At 51.9% G+C, this 19,723-nt stretch overlaps 2 protein-coding genes across 2 annotated transcripts in view; one reads left to right on the top strand and one right to left on the bottom strand.

Moving 5' to 3' along the window:
• Positions 1 to 1,869: 1,869 nt before the first annotated feature.
• On the top strand, positions 1,870 to 5,522 carry SAMD11 (sterile alpha motif domain containing 11). Its single transcript, XM_048519139.1, has 2 exons — positions 1,870 to 2,001; positions 4,125 to 5,522. The coding sequence occupies exons 1-2, from the start codon at positions 1,960 to 1,962 to the stop codon at positions 4,374 to 4,376; spliced, it is 294 nt and encodes a 97-aa protein (XP_048375096.1). The 5' UTR covers positions 1,870 to 1,959; the 3' UTR covers positions 4,377 to 5,522.
• Positions 5,397 to 19,723, bottom strand: part of NOC2L (NOC2 like nucleolar associated transcriptional repressor) — a 71,775-nt gene continuing 57,448 nt past the window's right edge. Inside the window, exons 18-19 of the mRNA XM_048519136.1 lie at positions 9,769 to 9,897; positions 5,397 to 7,042 (exon numbers count right to left, since the gene is read on the bottom strand). Coding sequence (XP_048375093.1) covers positions 6,906 to 7,042; positions 9,769 to 9,897 — 266 coding nt within the window. The 3' untranslated portion in view covers positions 5,397 to 6,905. The remainder of the gene's footprint in view (positions 7,043 to 9,768; positions 9,898 to 19,723) is intronic.

Genomic DNA, 19,723 nt, shown 5'->3' with positions numbered 1-19,723 from the left:
GGGGGGGGAGCCATCAGGCGCAGAGGGAGTTCAAGGCGTTTTCAGTGTTTTTGAGCAGCTCCGTGTTTTAACAGGTTTTTACTGTGTGAGAAAGCCAGCCGCTGGGGAGACCCAGGGCTGCAGAGCTGTCTGTCTGCCTGCTCTCCTCCAAAAACCGCAGCTGCCGGGGAGGTCTGGCACAGAGCTGACCTCCGCTCCTGCCAGCAAAAAAAAGAAAGAAAGAAAGAAAGGAAAAGAAATCTGCTGCCAGAGCTTTTGCATTTGGGATTTTTAAAAAGTCTCCCAGTGTGAAACCGGGAAACAGAACGCACCCCCTGCTCTCGCCCCGGGGACTCTCCATCTGCGCCTCCGTGGCACGTTGCATCCCCCGCAGCTTGGCGAGGGCTTGGGGGGGGGGGGGAGGCTGAGGGAAGGTGGGAACTTTCTGTTTCCTGGAAGGGAAGAAATCTCCCCTATTGAGGTCGGCTGGCTCACGGAGCAGGAAGAACAGCTGACCTGAAGCCTGGCCTGGCTGAAAAGGCCTGGCCATAAAAAGGAGATAAAATGGAGAAGAGGAAGAAAGAAGGGGGGGGGAGGGAAGGAGGCGCTTTTGTTTCGAAAAGCAAAGTTGGCAACAGCACACTTCTGTGTTGTTCTGCAGCAGGAAGTGCTTGCAGTACGTTAGAGAGCTGCAGTTTTAAAATTATCCCTTTAAAAAAAAAATTTCCCACAAGGAGAAATCTAGCACAGCAGGCCTCCCACACACTTTTAATTTTCTACACGCAGTGTTGTTTGACACTCAAGGGTATGTTTAAAAGTGGTATCCTCAGTGGCGGGATCCAAAAATGTTAGTAACAGGTTCCCATGGTGGTGGGATTCAAACTGTGGCGTAGCGCCAGTGGGGCTGGTGAGAGGGCACGACGGGGGAGTGGCCTGGCATTCCCAGGGCAGGAGGGCATTCCTGGGCGGGGCTGCGGCAAGGACGCAGCCACTGCGCCGGTCCTTGGACGGGAAACAAATGCACGCAGGTGCAGGCTGCCACGCACCCCGGTGCACCTCCTGCTAGACTGCTTCAAGTTCTGCACGCTACTGCTGAGAGGAGGGGCGTAACTAAGGCAAAAGAATGCATTAGCAAAATCACCGTAGTAACCCCCTCTCGGCACACACAAATAATTAGTAACCTACTCTCGGGAACCTGTGAGAACCTGCTGGATCCCACCTCTGGCGTATCCTGATCCCTGTTTTATTCCCTCATGCCTGCCTGCTATTGTACTTGGTGTTGTCTCAACAGGACTAGCAGGCACACGGAGATCTGCCCTGTGTCCTGTCTGGTCATTAATCCCTCCTTTTACACACAGAGGCTTGAGCACTAACACAGACTGGACTCCTGACCACACACAGAACGGCCAGGGCCGTCTGTCATCCAAAGCACTCTGCCGCAGACCTGATGTGCACAAAGAACTCAAGCCATTCATATTCACTCTTGCCAACAAGCAAGATGGCGCGTAAGAGTCCCTTGGCTCTTCGGCAGTGCACTGCGGCTGCCGCCGCTGCTGTGGCAGAGTAGGGTGCATGTGAGGCAGAGCGGCCCTCCCCTTGAAATGTGATCTTATGAAACAAACCACAGTTCCTGCTTTGCTTGCAGAAAGACCGCGGGTTGACGCTTGGCATTGTCGCTTAGAGAATTTCAAGTGATAAGCGACGGGACAGAGGTTTCTCTGCCCGAGATCCAGAAGAGCCCATGCGGAGCTAGGTGGTCCTGCAGCCTGACTCCGTCTTAAGCTGCTCAGGTGTCTCAAGTGTGTGTCTGAGTTAGCAAAGGCTTGTGAGAAAATCCCCTTTAAGCTCAGCTGGTTACATCTACACTCCTCTGCATCCGGTCATAGCTGAGCATCTTCTTTCCCCGCCCAGGTCTTCCGAGAACAGGCCATAGACGGGGAGACGTTGCCCCTCTTGACCGAAGAGCACTTACTGAACAACATGGGGCTGAAGCTGGGGCCAGCATTGAAGATAAGGTCACAGGTAAGACCTAGATAGCAATCGCCTAGATAGCATCCCCCTGACAGGGAGGAAGGCAAGTTCAAAGGCGACAATCAAATATACACCCTTTCCAGCAAGTTGAAGGCTAACAGCTCAGGAAAGGGATGATGCTTGGGTGGGAGGGTAGGATTTGAAAATGCAGCCCACTTCCTTCCGCTGCCCTTGCAGAACTGGCCAGTGCTTGTGGAGCACCCAGCTCTCCCTTGTTAGCAATGGGGATCTATGCTGAGTCCTCTGGGAGGGCCATGCCCAAATCTACACACACACACCCTTAACACAGGACTTGATCTCCCAGATCCATTCCTCACCCCCCCCCCCCCCCCCATCCCAAACTCCAGACCAATTATAGTTCCTGCAAACTTGCGAGTGCCCGCACCAACCAAACAGGATTTTCTCTTGGGGGGAGGGGGGGAGTTCTGAGCAGCCCTCCTGCCAACATTGACAAATGAGGTTCTCCCCGCGGTCCCCTTCAGGCGCTGCGAGCCCCCAGGCACTGTGGCCTTGGCCCCCCCCCCCCCCCCGCCTTCCTTTCTTCCTCCCCTTCGTGTTTCCCATCTTTTCCCAACCGTGCCTCATTTGCGGCGGCAACCATTTAACAGGAGCCCTCTGCCCTCTGCGCAGCTGCCGCTCTCTGCCTCCTCCCCACGGCTGCCCCCCCCCCCCCCAGTAATCAGAAACGTGGACTCAGATTAATCACCCGCCCGGAGCCTCCCTCCCCTCCTCCTCTCCTCTCACCTGCGTGGACCTGTTAAAGAGCTAATAAAAAACAGGGGCTCTCATTGAACCCAAAACAACCAGAGTATTATGCCATTAGAAAAACTTGGGGGTGGGGTGATGGGTTGCTTAAAAACCTTCGCTGCTGCTGCTGCCGTGATCCGCTTCCCCCCCCCCCCCGACCCCCCCCCATCTCCTGCTGTTTCTCTGCACAGACATGCAAAAAAACGCAAGTTCAGGGCTGGCTCGTTGCCGTTCCTGGATTTCTTGCCCTTTCCGCCCCCCCTCCCTTCCTTGAATCAGTTTTATTTCCCACCGAATTGATCCACAGGGAACAATTGCCCAGAGAACCTTTTTATTAGACCCCTCGTAAACAGTGAGGGCTGCAGGGAAAGTAATAAAGTTGCCCTTATTGTTTTAACATAATATAACAAACGTGGATGGTTGGTGGCTGAGGGAGGCCGAAACGGAGGGGCGAGAGAACGCACCCACCTGCCTCTGACAGGCGTCTTTATTGCTGCTGCCCCCAGCCGCCGCCGAGAGAATTGTGCTTGGTGACACACAGTTTGGGAGGGGAGGGGCATGGGAAAGATGGGGGGGGGCACTGGCAGAGTCAGGCTCCCTGCGATGTAGAAGAAGAAGAGTTTGGATTTATATCCCCCCTTTCTCTCCTGCAGGAGACTCGAAGGGGCTGACAATCTCCTTGCCCTTCCCCCCTCACAACAAACACCCTGTGAGGTGGGTGGGGCTGAGAGAGCTCCGAGAAGCTGTGACTAGCCCAAGGTCACCCAGCTGGCATGTGTGGGAGTGTACAGGCTAATCTGAATTCCCCAGATAAGCCTCCACAGCTCAGGCGGCAGATCTGGGATTCAAACCTGGTTCCTCCAGATTAGATACACGAGCTCTTAACCTCCTACGCCACTGCTGCTCCTGAAAGCGCAATGCTCCAGGCCTTGAGTGGCAGCAAGACAAATGTGTGAAGGTAAAAGTGGGTTGGGGTGATAAATAAGCCCTTCTCACCGCCCTGTCTTAAAAATCTGGGCACTGGCGCACACAGATCTAAACTCAGAAGGATATAAGAAGAGTTCTGCTGGGTCAAATGAGTGGTCCATCAAGTCCAACATCCCGTCTGGCAGGGTGGCCAACCAGTTCCTCCGAAGTCCAACCACAGGACACTGAGTGAGGCCCCCGTCTCAAGAGCCCTCCCCTAAATTCTCGGTCACATGGAACATAAGCTTGGCCAGGGCATATGATCCTAGGATGGGAAAGGTGTTTGCTTTTTTTAAATGCAGTGAGAGTGTAAACAGTGTAGCTTATCCTGTTCGGGATACAGAGTGCCCATGCCTACTTCTCTCCCCCATCCCATCTTGATGTGCCATTTCTGCCCACAGGTTGCCAAGAGAGTGGGTCGCGTGCTGTATATGGCCAGCTTCCCCATGGCCTTCCCGCTGCAGCCTCCAGGCCTGCGCCCCGCAGACCGTGATTTGCCTCCTGCCGACCTGCGGCCCGCCTCCACAGGAAGCATGGCCTCCTCTCCTTACAGTGGCTCCCTCCTCCCAGCAAGCCGGATCTCACCAAAGCAGGAAAACGGAAACCCCTCCTTGTTGGCTGCCCTCAACGACGCCACGAAGCCGCCGTCTTAACTGCCCTCCACCCATCCAGCTTGGGCCTCAGACCACTGGAACTGAACGCTGCCCCCCCCCCCCCAAAAGCTGGAAGGGGGCATTTTTAAAGCAACGCATTCAACTTTGGGATTTAAAAGATGACAGGAAACCAGTCCAAAGATTTCTTGGAAGCAATTCACAGTGTCCGATGGCTTTTGAAGAAAAGGAAGTCTCTTTCCTTCTTTGCCTTTTTTTTAAAAAAAACCAACTCTTGAGGAGAGACCCCCAAACCTTCTGGTCGCCCCTACACCCGCCCCAGCAGCGAGGAAACTCCGCCGTGTTCAACGTGTGTCCCTCGCTGGAACCTGTACGCAAGTCCTCTTTCAGGGTGTCTATGCATCACTAACAACTTTTAAAACAATACCAAAGACAAAACAAACTGACCCCAGTTCTGGTCCATGTTTACTTCAGTTTGGATGGTACAGCACAGGTAGCTCTGTGGGGTAGCAATTTTTTTTTAATTTCTTTTTTTAAAAAAAGACTAATTGTGGAGGTTTTGCTCCTTAAACCTTGCAAAGACCGACTGTGATGGAGTCCCTCCTCCCCTGAGTCCTGCACAAACTGTTTTTGGCAGAAGAAGAAATAATAATAATAATAATATAGCATTACGGGGTAGAGGAGGACCGTGACAGAGAAGGACACCTCCGCTCTCTGAACAGCGCGTGTACAGAAGACTTGCTTTTAATTTTTACTTTGTCGTGTGCGTGGGGAATGTGTGCGCGTATGTGTGTGGATACTGAGGGGGCGGGGCTTGTTGCAGAAGGCGGAGTTGCACATTTTGCCTGGCCCCACGACCAGGTGAGAGGTACCCACACCCTTTGGACAAGGAGCTCACGTCACCTGCCGCCGCCGCCGCCCCTTGCGATTTGTACAGTGGTGGAAAACAATCATGTGATTGATGCTTGTCCGTCTCTGTCTATTGGCCCTCCCCGTTTTAAAACACTGCACGTTATGTTCTTTTTGAAAATGCAAACAACAACAACAAAAAGGAAAATTAGCTTGGTGGTACCTTAGCTTCTTTATATATTGTAAATGGTAATTATCCGTCACACCGATGGCCGATGCTTTCCAGCAAATCAATTTAAATAATAATAATAAAAAAGAGAAATCACTTAATTTATAAAATGGTTGCTTGCCTGCCCCGCTGTGTACTTACGAACAAAAGAGGAGAGGAGGAAATAGCCGTATTTCCATTAGGAGTGTCTTGCTCAAGTTGCCAGAGCCAGACATCCAGGCAAGAGGCACAGAGGGGAGTGTGGCGTACCCTGGAATACCACATTCTGCACTGGGCAGTCTTCACACAAGAAATAAGCACACTGGGGGCTAAAATGCAATTCAGAGGCTAATGGTTCCTGGTAGTATTCGCTGGGGGGGATTCCTAGCTTCCTGGACCCCCATCATTCACTTTGTGAATGGGCTTGTCAGCGCACCAGCCTAACCATTCCGTGGGGCAAATGGCTTGCAAACTCTACCGCTGTTATGTGATTGGCCTCCCGTCTCTGAAGACCTACACAACTGCCTGACTCAGGACAGCCTCATTTTGAACGTCTTAGCCTGCCGTGGTGGGCAGCTGGCGGGAAAATAAGCCAGCCTAGCTCAGTCACAGAAGCGGAGACTTTGCGCACGGGTGCAAAACCTTTGGATTGATCGTTTGCATGAAAACTGAGAGGGGTCCCCCCCTTGGGCCCCTCCCCAGCTTTTGGCAAACAAGGCGGATGGCCTCTGCTACAAAGCGTGTTGCCAAAGGGGAGAATAAGAGAATCGGGGGGGGGGGGGTTTCTGGCCCAGTGGCCCCTCTCTCTTGCTCAAAAAGAACCTCGTGCACCAATAATAAACAGAATTGGGCGGTTTCCCAGCGCTGCAGGGGAGAGAAATTTCCATGAAAAAGTCGAGCCTGGAACCCCGCTGGGCCCTTTTTCCTGCCGTGCTCGGTCAAGCGTGAGTCGGCCTGCTCTGGGGTGGCATTTGCACCAGGCAAAGGGCATTGCAGGAGAGCCAGCAGCCCAGACCTCTGGCCACATCAGGCACCAGAGGAGCACTGCAGCAGGCGGGGGGCCAGGAGAGGAGGGGGCTGCAGCTGCTACCTCTTCCCTGCCGGGATTGGGGGTGGGAGGACAAACTGTTCTGCAGCCTGCAGGAGGGAGGGAAACAGCAGGCTGGGGAGGCTATTAACCCTCCCCCCGCGCACACACACACACAAACAGGAATTTGGCAAGCGGGCACCACCTCCGCCCACCCCCCATTAGTTAAAGTGGCAGATTTTAACGAGGGCCTTTTATGTCCTCAGCTGAGCTGCTTTACTGCCCTCGCTGTAACCACAAATTTTTACTGCGCTTCTCCCTGAGGCATTAAAAACTCGGCTGCAGAAGATTTTTCACGTTCTAAAGTGGTATCTTAAGGGAAGCGCCTCTTCCCTTCCCCGGCACGGCCCCTCCCCTCTCCTCACATCACCAGGCTCCGCTCCTGCTACCACCCACCCCCCGCCAGGAATCGCCAGCCCCGCGGTGGTCAGTCGGCATCCTCGTCAGAGAGGCTCAGGTCTTCCACAACATCCTCCGGTCCCTGTGCCAGCTGTTGCAACTCTGCCCGAGACAGCTGTTTCCCGGCAGCCTTGCGTGGTGGTCGTGGAGGCCCTTCACCTGCCCCTGCAAGAGGGAGGGAGGGAGGGAGGGAGGGAAGAGAGGTGTAAATCCTACCTTATCAGGAAGAAGGGGGGGAAAGAGGCAGCTCATTGCTAATTAATCACAAGCGCTAATTAATTTATCGGCATGCTGCCTCTGCCAGATAGCAGGGGAGAGCAGACATCCCAGATAACGGGAGAGCAGACAAACACCTGTGTTCCCACACCACAGTTCAGGGGCACACAGAGCTATTTGAAATGTTATTGGGGTGGGAGACCGGGGGGGGGGGGGGGATCCAAGTTATTTCACACACGCACACAGAGCTCTTTCTAACTTGTCATTTTTGCTCTGCAGCCACAACCAGACAGTTTCTGAAAAGGAAGCATATCTAAGCAGGTGAGAGCCAGTATAGTATAGTGGTTAAGAGCGGGTGGATTCTAATCTGGAGAACCAGGTTTGGTTCCTCACTCCTCCACCTGAGCGGCAGAGGCTTATCTGGTGAACCAGATGTGTTTCCGCACTCCTACATTTCTGCTGGGGGACCTTGGGCTGGTCACAGTTCTCTCCGAACTCTCTCAGCCCCACCTACCTCACAAGAGGAAGGCAAAAGGAGCTTGTAAGCCCCTTTGAGTCTCCTTACAGGAGAGAAAGGCGGAGTATAAATCCAAACTCCTCTTCTTCATTCTCCAGCCCTGGCTGGAACTAGGAATGGGACCCTGGACGTTACCATATATGAATATAAGGATCACGATGCACAGCCTGGCTTCAGAAAATCTACTGAAGTTGGGAGAGCACAAGCATGTGGTTGACTTTTGCATCAAGAATGCCAACGAAGGCTTTAAAATATTCCCAGTTTAGCTGGTTTAGGAAGGTAGCAGCAGCTTGAGAGATGAGCTTCTGTGCATCAAAGTTCCTATTTGGGTGCTGTGTGGTTTCCGGGCTGTATGGCCGTGTTCTAGCAGCATTCTCTCCTGATGTTTCACCTGCATCTGTGGCTGGCATCTTCAGAGGATCTTCAGAGGATGCCAGCCACAGATGCAGGCGAAACGTCAGGAGAGAATGCTGCTAGAACACGGCCATACAGCCTGGAAACTACACAGCACCCCAGTGATTCCGGCCGTGAAAGCCTTCGATAACACAAAGTTCCCATTGTTAAATACGTTTAAGTTGGGCTGTTTGAGGAATGTCAATACATCAGAAGGTCCAAACAGCCTGCTGCAGAACTCTCTCTCTCTTGGGCCCTGCGGTACAAACAGCCAGCTCACGGCAGCCTTAAATTCACTGTGGTCCTTCTGCATCCCCTCTTATGTCCAACCTGTGGGTGGCCGGATCGGTCATGCGGACAAGGCTAGTGCTGCAGAGGGTGACGTTCTCCACCAAGATGCGATGCTTACCGCTGCTCTTGTTTACCGCAATGCCCTGTTGAGGACGCATTCATCCTGCCCTGCTCTGAGGTGCCCACTGAAGCAACAAGCGTTTGCTGCCCTAAAGGGGCCGGCTGGTAAACAAGAATTAATTAAATAAATGGAACGAGGCTGGCTGAGCAGGGGCTGTGGCGTTGAAACAGAGGCAGCTGGGAAACTCTGTCCCCGTCCCTCGCCCTGCCAGCCTCGGCGGCCCCGGAGACAAATTGCTCCAAGGGCAGGCGAGGAAACGCCGCCAAGCCTTCGCAGCCGTTGTCAGATCCCGTCTCCGCCGCTCATCTATTCTGGGCAGCGGCACCGCGGCTCGTGTGCCAACCCTCTGCCATCTGCCACAGCAGATCCGTCAGCAGGTTGGCCGAGGCGCTTGCTCTTTCCCGCTCTCATTTTCACCTCAAAGCTAGGGAAGAAATCGTGTCGAGAAAGGCGAGGTGGGGAGGGTGACAGGTGCTCCCCCCCTCCGTGATTCTGAACAAGGTTTATGGCCTTCACCGCCCCCCCCCCCCCGCTCTCACAGAGAGGGAGAGACGAGTGCGCTGCTTGATAATGGGAAAGGACAGCCGGAACGGGCAGCGTGCCTGATGAGCCAGCAAGCTTCTCTGAGCGGAGTTTTTTTGCTTGGGTAACCAGCCAAGACGAAGTGGCTGCCGTCACCAACAGCACCCCTTGGGGCCGCTTCCGGCACCAGCTGGGCCCTTTGCTGACCCAGCCTGAAAGCTGGCAGCCAGCGCCGCGGAGAAGGGACAGCTGGCCACAGACCCCGGTTATCCGCTCAGGCTAAGTGGACGGGGGCACCATCTCTGCGCCTTCCTCCTCTCAGAGGAAGAAGAGTTCCAGCATTTGCTGTCTCCAAGGGCTGCCCCACAGCCTTACAAAGGCTGTTGATGTCATGGTAAGGTGGCAGGTTACGCACTACTGGGAAAAACCGGAAGTCACAAGCTTGAAGGATTGGGGTGTGTGTGGCAGAATACAGCTGTAAAACCGCTGTATAAAAGTCCCCAAGCTAGACTGCACTCATCCCCAGAAAAAATAAAGCCCTCGTTGTGGATTGGTTCACTCGCTAGAAAGCTGTTTTGACAGCTACAGTAATAGCCTTTCGGTGGAGAGGTGTGTGGGCCATGATCCTGAGCTGACAACACCTGTGACTGCAACACACCTGGGCAGATGAACGATCTTCTCGTTCTGGCAGCGGGGAAACGCAAATGGAACGCACCACGGTGTCTCCTGGTGGCTCAGCACATGAAAGCAAGCGCTCCCTCTTCTGATCCCATACCAGGTACAAACACCCTGCGAGCCGTTCCGAGATGGGCCAAAATTCCTCTTGCTTACCATCTGAATCACTCGTGTCTTCCTCCTCTTCTTCACTGTCATCCTCCACTTCGTACTGCCCTTCCTCCTCATCCTCTTCCTCACTGCTGCCGCCTAGGGTGTCCTCCAATTTCTTGGGCTTTGATTTCTCTGCAATAATAGAAAAGCAACAATAGCAGAAAAATCACTCATGAGGACGAGGGCCTCGGGGCTGTGTCAAATACCCTGTTTCCCTGAATATAAGACATCCCCGGAAAATAAGACGTAGTAGAGGTTTTGCTGAAGTGCGAAATATAAGGCATCCCCCAAATGTAAGACGTAGCAAAATTTTTGTTTGGAAGCATGCCTGACGAACAGAATACAGAAATATAAGACATCCCCTGAAAATAAGACATAGCGCATCTTTGGGAGCAAAAATTAATATAAGACACTGTCTTATATTCGGGGAAACACGGTAGGGCCAGGGTATAGTTCAGGATACTGAATTCACTTCAAGGTTGAAAACCTGGACATTTTATAATATTCATCCATTTATTTAGCACAGGGGTCTGCAACCTGTGGCTCTCCAGATGTTCATGGACTACAATTCCCATCAGCCCCTGCCACCAGGGGCTGATTTAGCAGATTAGTACTCTGCCTCCACAGTTGGTTCACAACCACAAAAGAAGACAGGTGACAAGAACAGTTAAAAAAGCCCCAGTCATACCAATAAAGGAAGCCAAGTCAACATAAAACCATTGACATTGGCCCTGCTTAGTACACGGACCACCAAGGAAATCCAGGATCACTATGCCGAGGCGAGCAATGGCAAACCACCCCTGAACCCCTCTTGTCTTAAAAACCCTACAAGGTCGCCACAGGGCAGCTGCGACTTTACATGCAAATAGCTCTTGGTGGGGTTTTTTAGGCGCCTGCATTCACAAGTGGAAATGCTAAGAGGAACCACACACACAAACAGCAAGATTTGAAGAAAACAGAAACGTGACTGCTAGCTGACAAATCACTTGGTTGCATTCACTGGAAATTTTGGGTTTTGCCGTCAAGTCACAGCTGAGGGGAGGGTTTTCAAGGGCAGAGACGGGCAGAGGAAGAATCATAGAATTCTAGAGTGGGAAGAGACCAGAGGGGCCATCCAGTCCAACCCCCAGCCATGCAGGAACACACAAGCAAGGCACTCCCGACAGATGGCCATCCAGCCTCTGTTTAACAGTCTCCAAAGAAGGAGACTCCACCACCCTCCGAGGCAGCGTATTTCACTGTCGAACAGCCTGTACCATCAGGAAGTTCTTCCTGATGTTTAGGTGGAATCTCTTTTCCTGCACCTTGAATCCATTACTCCTTGTTCTAGTCCAGGGGTCTGCAACCTGTGGCTCTCCAGATGTTCACGGACTACAATTCCCATCAGCCCCTGCCAGCATGGCCAAGTGGCAGGGCTGATGGGAGTTGTAGTCCACAAACATCTGGAGAGCCACAGGTTGCAGACCCCTGCCCTAGCCTCTGGAGCAGCAGGAAACCAGCTTGCTCCCTCTTCAACATGACATCCCTTCAAATGCTTAAACACGGCTATCATGTCACCCTTTAACCTTCTCTTCTCCAGACTAAACATCCCCAGCTCCCTAAGTCTCTCCTGGTAGGGCAGTGACGGCGAACCTATGGCACGGGTGCCAGAGGTGGTACTCTGAGCCCTCTCTGCAGGCACACAGTTCGTTATGTGGGGGGTGGAAAATTACCCACCCGCACACATCTAGGCTGGCCTGGGCCACTGAGCATGACGTGCGTGCACTGCGGTGAGCAGGGAGGACTCGGCTGGTGGGCCTGGTGCCTGTGCTCTGGGTGGCTGTGGCCCGGGGGGGGGGAGCACAGAGGAGGCAGAGATGCTAGAGAGGCACAGGGCGGTGCGCACGGGACTTGCTGGAGGCTAGAGCAGGGTGATCCCTGCTCAAGCGAGTGGGGCAGAGGAAGAGGGAGCCAACTGGTTTTTTTTCTAAACGAAAACCTCAGCATTCAGGTTAAATTGCCTGGTTGGCACTTTGCAATAAATAAGTGGGTTTTGGGTTGCAATTTGGGCACTCTGTCTCGAAAAGGTTTGCCATCACTGTTGTAGGGCATGGATTCCACACCTTTTACCATGTTGGTCGCCCTCCTCTGGACCTGTTCCTGATTGCCAATATCCTTCTTGAAAGGATGAGATGGTGGCTTTCCATTGCCTGCTTCCATTGCCTGGTACTCCTTGGAGGCATTTCCACCCAAGTATTTGCCGGGATCGACCCTGCTTAGCTTCTGAGATCTCACAAGATCAGGCTAGCCTGGGCTAAGACTGAAGAATTCCCTCCCCCAAATTCATTCTGATTGCAATGTTGGGGCCTCCTTCTCCCCCCCCCCCCACCTTTCCCTCCCCCCCTACTCCAGGCAGGCCGGATGCAAGATGGATGACAGCGCTGCCTCCCGCAGCAGATAATGTTGACAAGGCCCCCAAACAGCCTATCTCTGCGAGAGCAGGAGAGCACTGCAACAAAATGCCAGACTCTTCCCCCATTCATCATGCGCTGCTGGCGGGAAAAGGATTATCAGCGGCAGCCGCTGCCTCCAGATAGAAACTCACACGAACGGGCTGCCCCAGCAGAGCCCAGCTGGGGGCCGGCAAATGCACAGCCAACACCTTGATTAATTTCTGTAGTTTTACCGCCAGAGATTGTGCACGGCACGGCTGCACGCGTACAAATGTGTGCAGACAGGGAAATGGTCCAAGGGCATCTATTTAAATTTTCGGTTTTTTAAAAAAACCTCCTTTTAAAACACATTTCTAAAATTCCACCCAACGCGAGTTGCCAGATGGGTTTGCGCTATTAATATTCCTGACTTTTCTTTTTGGCGTCGTTGCCACATACTTTAAAAGCTGGCCGCCTTCCCCGGCTTCCCCTTATGTCCAGATTGTGTTTGTGGTGCCACCCCCTCCCCTCTCTCCTGAACCCCCTTCTTTTTCCAGTGATCTTTGGACCTAACCCCCAAATTTTCTTCCCTCCCCCCCTACGCAGTGGCGTAGGAGGTTAAGAGCTCGTGTATCTAATCTGGAGGAACCGGGTTTGATTCCCCACTCTGCCGCTTGAGCTGTGGAGGCTTATCCGGGGAATTCAGATTAGCCTGTACACTCCCACACACGCCAGCTGGGTGACCTTGGGCTAGTCACAGCTTCTCGGAGCTCTCTCAGCCCCACCCACCTCACAGGGTGTTTGTTGTGAGGGGGGAAGGGCAAGGAGATTGTAAGCCCCTTTGAGTCTCCTGCAGGAGAGAAAGGTGGGATATAAATCCAAACTCCTCCTCCTCCTCCTCCTCTTCTTCTTTTTCTTCTTCTTCCACTGCAAAGCTGACATAGGTAAAATTCAAGTTCTTCACATCCATCTCCTGTTACCCTGGCAACTCACTTCACCATCTCTCCCCTGTGTCAAAATTTGAGAGTGTAAGTTCTTTGGGGCAGTGACCTGGCCTTGGGGTGACGGGGCTTGCTTAGGATGCCCTCTAAAAACAGGAAGTTCACCAATTCCTCAAGAAGGAATAACGCAAAGCCTTCAATCACTCCGACCACACCACCTTCACCCTGTTCGATAACAAAGGCCACGAGAGAGAGGGCTGGTTGTGCAAATGAACACAGACGGAATTTTGAAAACATGCAGGTATTTCGCCTGTCCTGACCTGGCTGGCCCAGGCCAGCCTGCCCATGTCAGAGCTCCAAAGCTAAACAGGGACCGCCCCGGTTAGTAACTGGATAGCAAACTACCCGGGAAATCCAGGGCTGCTATGCCGAGGCAGGCAATGGCAAACCACCTCTGTTGGCCTCTTGCCTTGAAAGTCCTCTGGCGTCTCACCAGGAGTCAGTCACCTTGCAGAATCAATAATTTCACACCATTCAGAGACAATGACACATCCTGTGCTGCTTAGGGTAAACTAATACTATCCCCCACTGTAGCATCTCTTTCTCATACACAAACAAAAACACACAAACCTTCCACTGGAAACTCTCAAAAAAAGACAGTGCCCCCCTCGAACTCAGACCCAAGAGCATTTTCCAGTCTTACCCCCAATGCAACCCCTGCTGTCTGGAGCTGGATATATTAGCCATTTAAAAAAAAAAAACATAATTGGGGCAGGAAATGGTGGTTGAAAAGGTCCTTGAAGGCCAAAACTGCTCCTGGAAATGCAGTGGATAGGCAGAGGCAAGCGTGAGAGATTCCTCCTGCCTCCCCCCACTGGCAATGCCCCCCCCCCCCGAAATGTTTGCAGCCCCAGCAGGCAAAAAAGTTGCTTCATGCCATGTGAGCTGTACTAGCCAACAAGGAATAGGATGCCCACCCTTCAGGGAACAGCAGTTTTGTGGTGCGTCAATCCAATTCTTGCAAAAGACCCAGGCCTACTGTAATAGCTTCACTGCCACATGGAGAAGCTCGCTTTCGCCCAGCTGGAGAGGATTCTGTTGAGACAGGAGCCAGACCTCTGTGTCCAGCTTCCTCATACAGCGCACTGCTCGCTTTTGGACTAAGCAGCCACAAGTTGAAGTCTCTTGCTTCCCAAAGGCACACAGCGGTAAGCCTTTGCAGAACTTTAGTCTGATCCTGAACAGCTCTTAGATTCTCACCACTTGTGATTTGACAGTCAGTTCCCTGCATCTGTAAAACACCCCTGCCTTTGAGAAAACATTTTGCTTAGAGCAAGCAGCGGTAGCAATTTCTAGTTGTACCTAACCGAAAAGGGAAACTCCACGCTCCTTTGCAGGGACATTCTTTAATGAAAACAATCAAGCCGCAAGCCCCAATTCCATTCCTTCAGTACGGGGTGCAGCTATTTGAGTACTAGATGAAGAGGCTCACATTTGAATGCCCAATCATCTGTGGCTTAGTAAGCCTCTGAAAGGCGTGGCGAGCAAAACATTAAAGAGATACTTCAGAGAGGGCACCAATGTGGTAAAGTATTTCAAATGTCGGCTTTGAACTAGGGGAGATTTTGGTTCGTCCATGTCCTTGTCTGGTCCACGAGGTGTGGTCTAGTCACACGGAGTCTAATCTATCTCACAGGATTTTTGTGAGGGGGAAAAAATGGGATCCCCTCATCCATGGAAGTTAGCCGGGGCTTCTCGGGAGGAAGGACAGGATATAAAAGCAAGGAGTGAATGTATTGTCGAAGGCTTTCACGGCCGGAATCACTGGCGTGCTGTGTAGTTTCCAGGCTGTATGGCCGTGTTCTAGCAGCATTCTCTCCTGACGTTTCGCCTGCATCTGTGGCTGGCATCCTCTGAAGATCCTCTGAAGATGCCAGCCACAGATGCAGGCCCAGCATCAAGAAAATGCTGCTAGAACACGACCATGCTTGAGAAGACTCACAGCACCCAAAGTGAATGACTTCCCTGCAGACCCTGGGACGAAGCAGAAAACAACAAAAATCTAAAACTAACATTATACATTCAAGAGTGTGACTGCATTTGTAAGCAGAACACACACACGCACACCTCTATTGAATTATACCTTTCCATTTTAATTCGCCGTGTAGAGAACAAGAGATAGGGACTCCAGTTATGAGGAACGGAGAAGCAAACATTCCAGAGGGAAGAAATCTGAGATAATCATCTACGGCGATTACATAAATCCATTCTCCTTTCCTCCTCCTCCACCTTCACCCCCATCCTTATCTGACATTTGGGGTGACTCGCTAATTACCCAAGAAAACGAAACACATCCCAATCCCCCTCCCGAGAAGCTGCTCATTATGGGCTGTGCCCGCTAATAACAAATCGCGAGTCCGCGCCTGGGAAATTCATTCCGTAATTTTCAAACTGAGAAAGCGTCTCCTGGCATGCCGTCCGTCCGTCTCCCCTCCCACCCGTGGTAAATTGGTGTAATATGATTATCTGTGGGATAAATAGAAGAAACCGCTAAAGTTCATTAGAGCAGCTTCCGTCACCTAATCTTGGACAGATAAGCTCATTACAGGCCGACCGAGGAGAGCACGCGCAGCCAATGGCGCCTCTTCCCGGCTTTAATTGCCTCATGACAAGGCAATCCACCACCTCTCCCCGAGCCATTAATAACCGCCCGCAGCAGCAGCCTTCCCCTCCTGGAGCTCCGTCAGCCGGTAAATGAGAGGAATGCGTCCGTTGCCGCCTCTCCCCACCGCGACCACAGACAGGCCATTGATCAAATCTGGCAGGCGAGGGAGGCCATCTTGCCATATCGCCTCATTCTCGGAAATTCTGCGCAGCTCCGGCCCGAGGCGATCAAACCCCTTGACCTTCTCCCTCGCTCTCTCTCCTCGCAGAGTCACGGCTCCTTTTACCCGCGCTCTCCGCGGCCGCTTGTCAGTTCAGCTGCTGCGTTAGGTAGACAGATGGATCGATAGGTAACGGGGAGACTCGGGGGTGAGGGAGTGAGGGTTAAGTCCCCGGCTCGGCTCTGCTACTGACTCCCCAAAAGGCCCACAGGCAAGTCACTCAACAGTATGAGAAGAAGAAGAAGAAGAAGAAGAAGAGGAGGAGGAGGAGGAGGAGGAGGAGGAGGAGGAGGAGGAGGAGTTTGGATTTATATCCCCCCTTTCTCTCCTGCAGGGGCTTACAATCTCCTTGCCCTTCCCCCCTCACAACAAACACCCTGTGAGGTAGGTGGGGCTGAGAGAGCTCCGAGAAGCTGTGACTAGCCCAAGGTCCCCCAGCTGGCGTGTGTGGGAGTGGTTCCTCCAGATTAGATACACGAGCTCTTAAACTCCTACGCTACTGCTGATCAACAGGACGCAAGGAAGTTGAAGCGATGTCACAGCTTCCCTAGCCCGAGAAAACAAGAGATGTGTAAGTCTGTGTGAGTGCTAAGAGGTCCTGTCACCCACAAAGAAGAGTTTGGAGACTCCTGTAAGGAGACTCAAGGTGGCTTACAAGCTCCTTACCCTTCCTCTCCCCACAACAGACACCTTGTGAGGCAGGTGGGGCTGAGAGAGTTCTGAACAAACTGTGACTAGCCCAAGGTCACCCAGCAGGAATGTAGGAGTGCGGGAACACATCTGGTTCCCCAGATGAGCCTCCGCCACTCAGGTGGAGGAGTGGGGAATCAAACCCGGTTCTCCAGATTAGAATCCACCTGCTCTTAACCACTACACCACGCTGGCACTCTTGTGTCAAGTGATGCGGAGTACCGGTGATTTCCCCCTGATTTGTACTCCCAATCAGCAGTTCACACAGGCAGGCTGTGGTGAGCTTCTCTGAGAAGTGATTTCCACAGCCGTGTCAAGTCAACAAAGATGGCCCCCGTGCCATGCTCTGGCCACTTTTCGTTCCAGGTGGTAGGCAGCAGGGATCCTTTCCCACAGGTACGGGTAGCACACTTCATAGTGTCCGCTGCACTGGCTTCAAAGTTAACGCACTCTGCAGGAGTTGGCAGCTCTGAACTTCAAACAGCAGTGGGCACGTGGGTGGATTTTGTGCACCTTGCGCTGGTTCTTGGGGTAATTGCATTTTTCATTGAAAAAGAATCAAGCGTCTACTCCTGAGCTGCAAAAACACAGGGAAGTGCAGCAGCACAGACACAATAGGTAGGCCTGGAGTGATTGATTGACATAACCAGGTCAAATCCGATTCCCAAGGCTTGCTATCTGGTGGGGAAGGAAAATGCTGTCGAGCCGCACCCGACTTATAGTGATCCTGTAGGGTTTTCAGAGGTGGTTTGCCATCACCTCTGCGCAGCCACCCTGGATTTCCTTGGTGGTTTCCACCCCAGGGCGGACTCTGCTTCCTAGATCTAACACGATCAGATTAGCCTGGGCCATCTAGCTCAGGGCAGCTTGGTATCTACAACAATTTGGTTAGGATGTTGTGGGTCTTCCGGGTTGTATTGCCATGTTGCAGTACCGTTTTCTCCTGACGTTTTGCAAAAAAGGCTACTGCAACACGGCCATACAACCCGGAAGACCCACAACATCCGACTGATTCCGGCTGTGAAAGCCTTCGATTATACAACCATATAGCCTTCGACCAGTGGTGGGATCCAAAAAATTTAGTAACAGGTTCCCATGGTGGTGGGATTCAAACAGTGGCGTAGCGCCAATGGGGTAGGCGGGCATGACGGGGGCGTGACCGGGCATTCCGGGGGCAGGGCATTAATAATTTCTCTGTTACTGTAAAAAAAACTCTTTACTGAAAAAAAAAAAGTTCCTAATTTCCAGCTGGTATCTTTCTGTCCATAATTTAAACTCATTTATAGCAAAGTCCTATAGATCGCTACCAGCAAGAAACAGCTTCTCCTCTAATTGACTGCCTGTCCAAAATGCCAATACTTTCAAATACTTAATTTTGTTTCTAGAAATCAAAGAAGGATGCTTTCCTTAAACAAGGAACTTTACCATATTACTAAAACATGTTACTAAAACAGCCCAACAGGGAGAATTATCCCGTTTTCTACCTTCGCTAACCAGCCACATAGGAAACAACAGGACTTTATGATTTTGGACCTAAACAATAGGTTCGAGCAGACCCAATTAGTAACCCCCTCTCGGCACACACAAGTGATTAGTAACCCACTCTCGGGGAACTGGTGAACCTGGATCCCACCTCTGCCTTGACTATACAGCAACTCCTAGAATTTTTCTAAGAGGGTCTTGAGGAAGAGCCTGCTAAATGCTCGCCGCGTTCAAAAAGACCAGAAATTTCTGAGAAACCCATAAAACGAAAGCATCCCAAGATTTCTGGTCTGCTTTCCGTCACAGCCAAGAGAAAGAGGTGAAGGGCGATGGGCACTCTGCCATAACCCTTTCATAACCACAGGCCAACCGACCTTGGCGTTCCACGTTTGCAACCGTGAACCATCGGGAGCCAGCCTGCTCTCGAGACGAACTTATTCCGTGGAGATTATAGGAGCTATAAAACGCTAATGAGTGCTTAACTACAGCAATATTTAATTAAAAAAAAGGAGAGGGGCTGTGAGCTGCCGCTAATTAACTGGAAATTGGTAATTTCCTAGCTATTAACAGCTTATTTTCCACTCATCTGAACATAGGCAAGAAACCAAAACCGAGCCGTAAATAGGAACGAAGCCACATCAACGAGGGGTGAGATTGCCCACTGTGGTGGGGCCTGAGGACAACCAGTCTTAACTCGTGGTTTTGAATCACTATGCAAGGTGGCCCTTCCGTGGCTCGCGGCTACCAACAACCTTTCTCAATCTCCTCCTCTTCTGAATCCTCCCCAGCTCCTCTGCCTCAGTGTGGTGTAGTGGTTAAGAGCACTCTAATCTGGACAACCGGGTTTGATTCCCCGCTCTGCCACTTGAGCTGTGGAGGCTTATCTAGTGAACCAGATTAGCTTGTGCACTCCAAACACATACCAACAGATCTCTCAAAGCACAATGTTTGGGCTTCGTTACTTCCCAGAAGAAGGAATTCCACGAGGAAGAGAAGAGTTTGGATTTATATCCTACCTTTCTCTCCTATAAGGAGACTCAAGGTGGCATTCATTGAATGGGGCATTCATTGAAAAAATGCTGGGAGAAATTACAGGACTAATAGAAACGCTAACTTCGCATAGCGTGTGATTGGTGTTTGGAATATGCTGCCACAGGAGGTGGTGATGGCCACTCACCTGGACAGGTTTAAAAGGGGCTTGGACAGATTTATGGAGAAGTCGATTTATGGCTACCAATCCTGATCCTCCTTGATCTGAGATTGCAAATGCCTGAGCAGACCAGGTGATCGGGAGCAACAGCCGCAGAAGGCCATTGCTTTCACATCCTGCATGTGAGCTCCCAAAGGCACCTGGTGGGCCACTGCGAGTAGCAGAGAGCTGGACTAGACGGACTCTGGTCTGATCCAGCTGGCTTGTTCTTATGTTCTTATGTTCTTAAGGTGGCTTCAAGCTCCTTTCCTTCCTCTTCCCACAACAGACACCTTGTGAGGCAGAGGGGGCTGAGACAGTTCTGAACAAACTGTGATGTGGAGTCACCCAGCAGCAGGA

The sequence above is a fragment of the Sphaerodactylus townsendi genome, linkage group LG16, assembly GCF_021028975.2.
Source record: "Sphaerodactylus townsendi isolate TG3544 linkage group LG16, MPM_Stown_v2.3, whole genome shotgun sequence".
Classification (NCBI taxonomy): Eukaryota; Metazoa; Chordata; class Lepidosauria; order Squamata; family Sphaerodactylidae; genus Sphaerodactylus; species Sphaerodactylus townsendi.
The sequence above is the reverse complement of the archived record's forward strand: the minus strand, read 5'-3'. Positions and strand labels throughout refer to the sequence as shown.

Coding starts and splice junctions, on each gene's coding strand:
- SAMD11 (XM_048519139.1), top strand. CDS start 1,960: ATGGGGCTGAAGCTGGGGCCAGCATTGAAGATAAGGTCACAG. Junction 2,002..4,124: donor CATTGAAGATAAGGTCACAG/GTAAGACCTAGA, acceptor TTCTGCCCACAG/GTTGCCAAGAGAGTGGGTCG.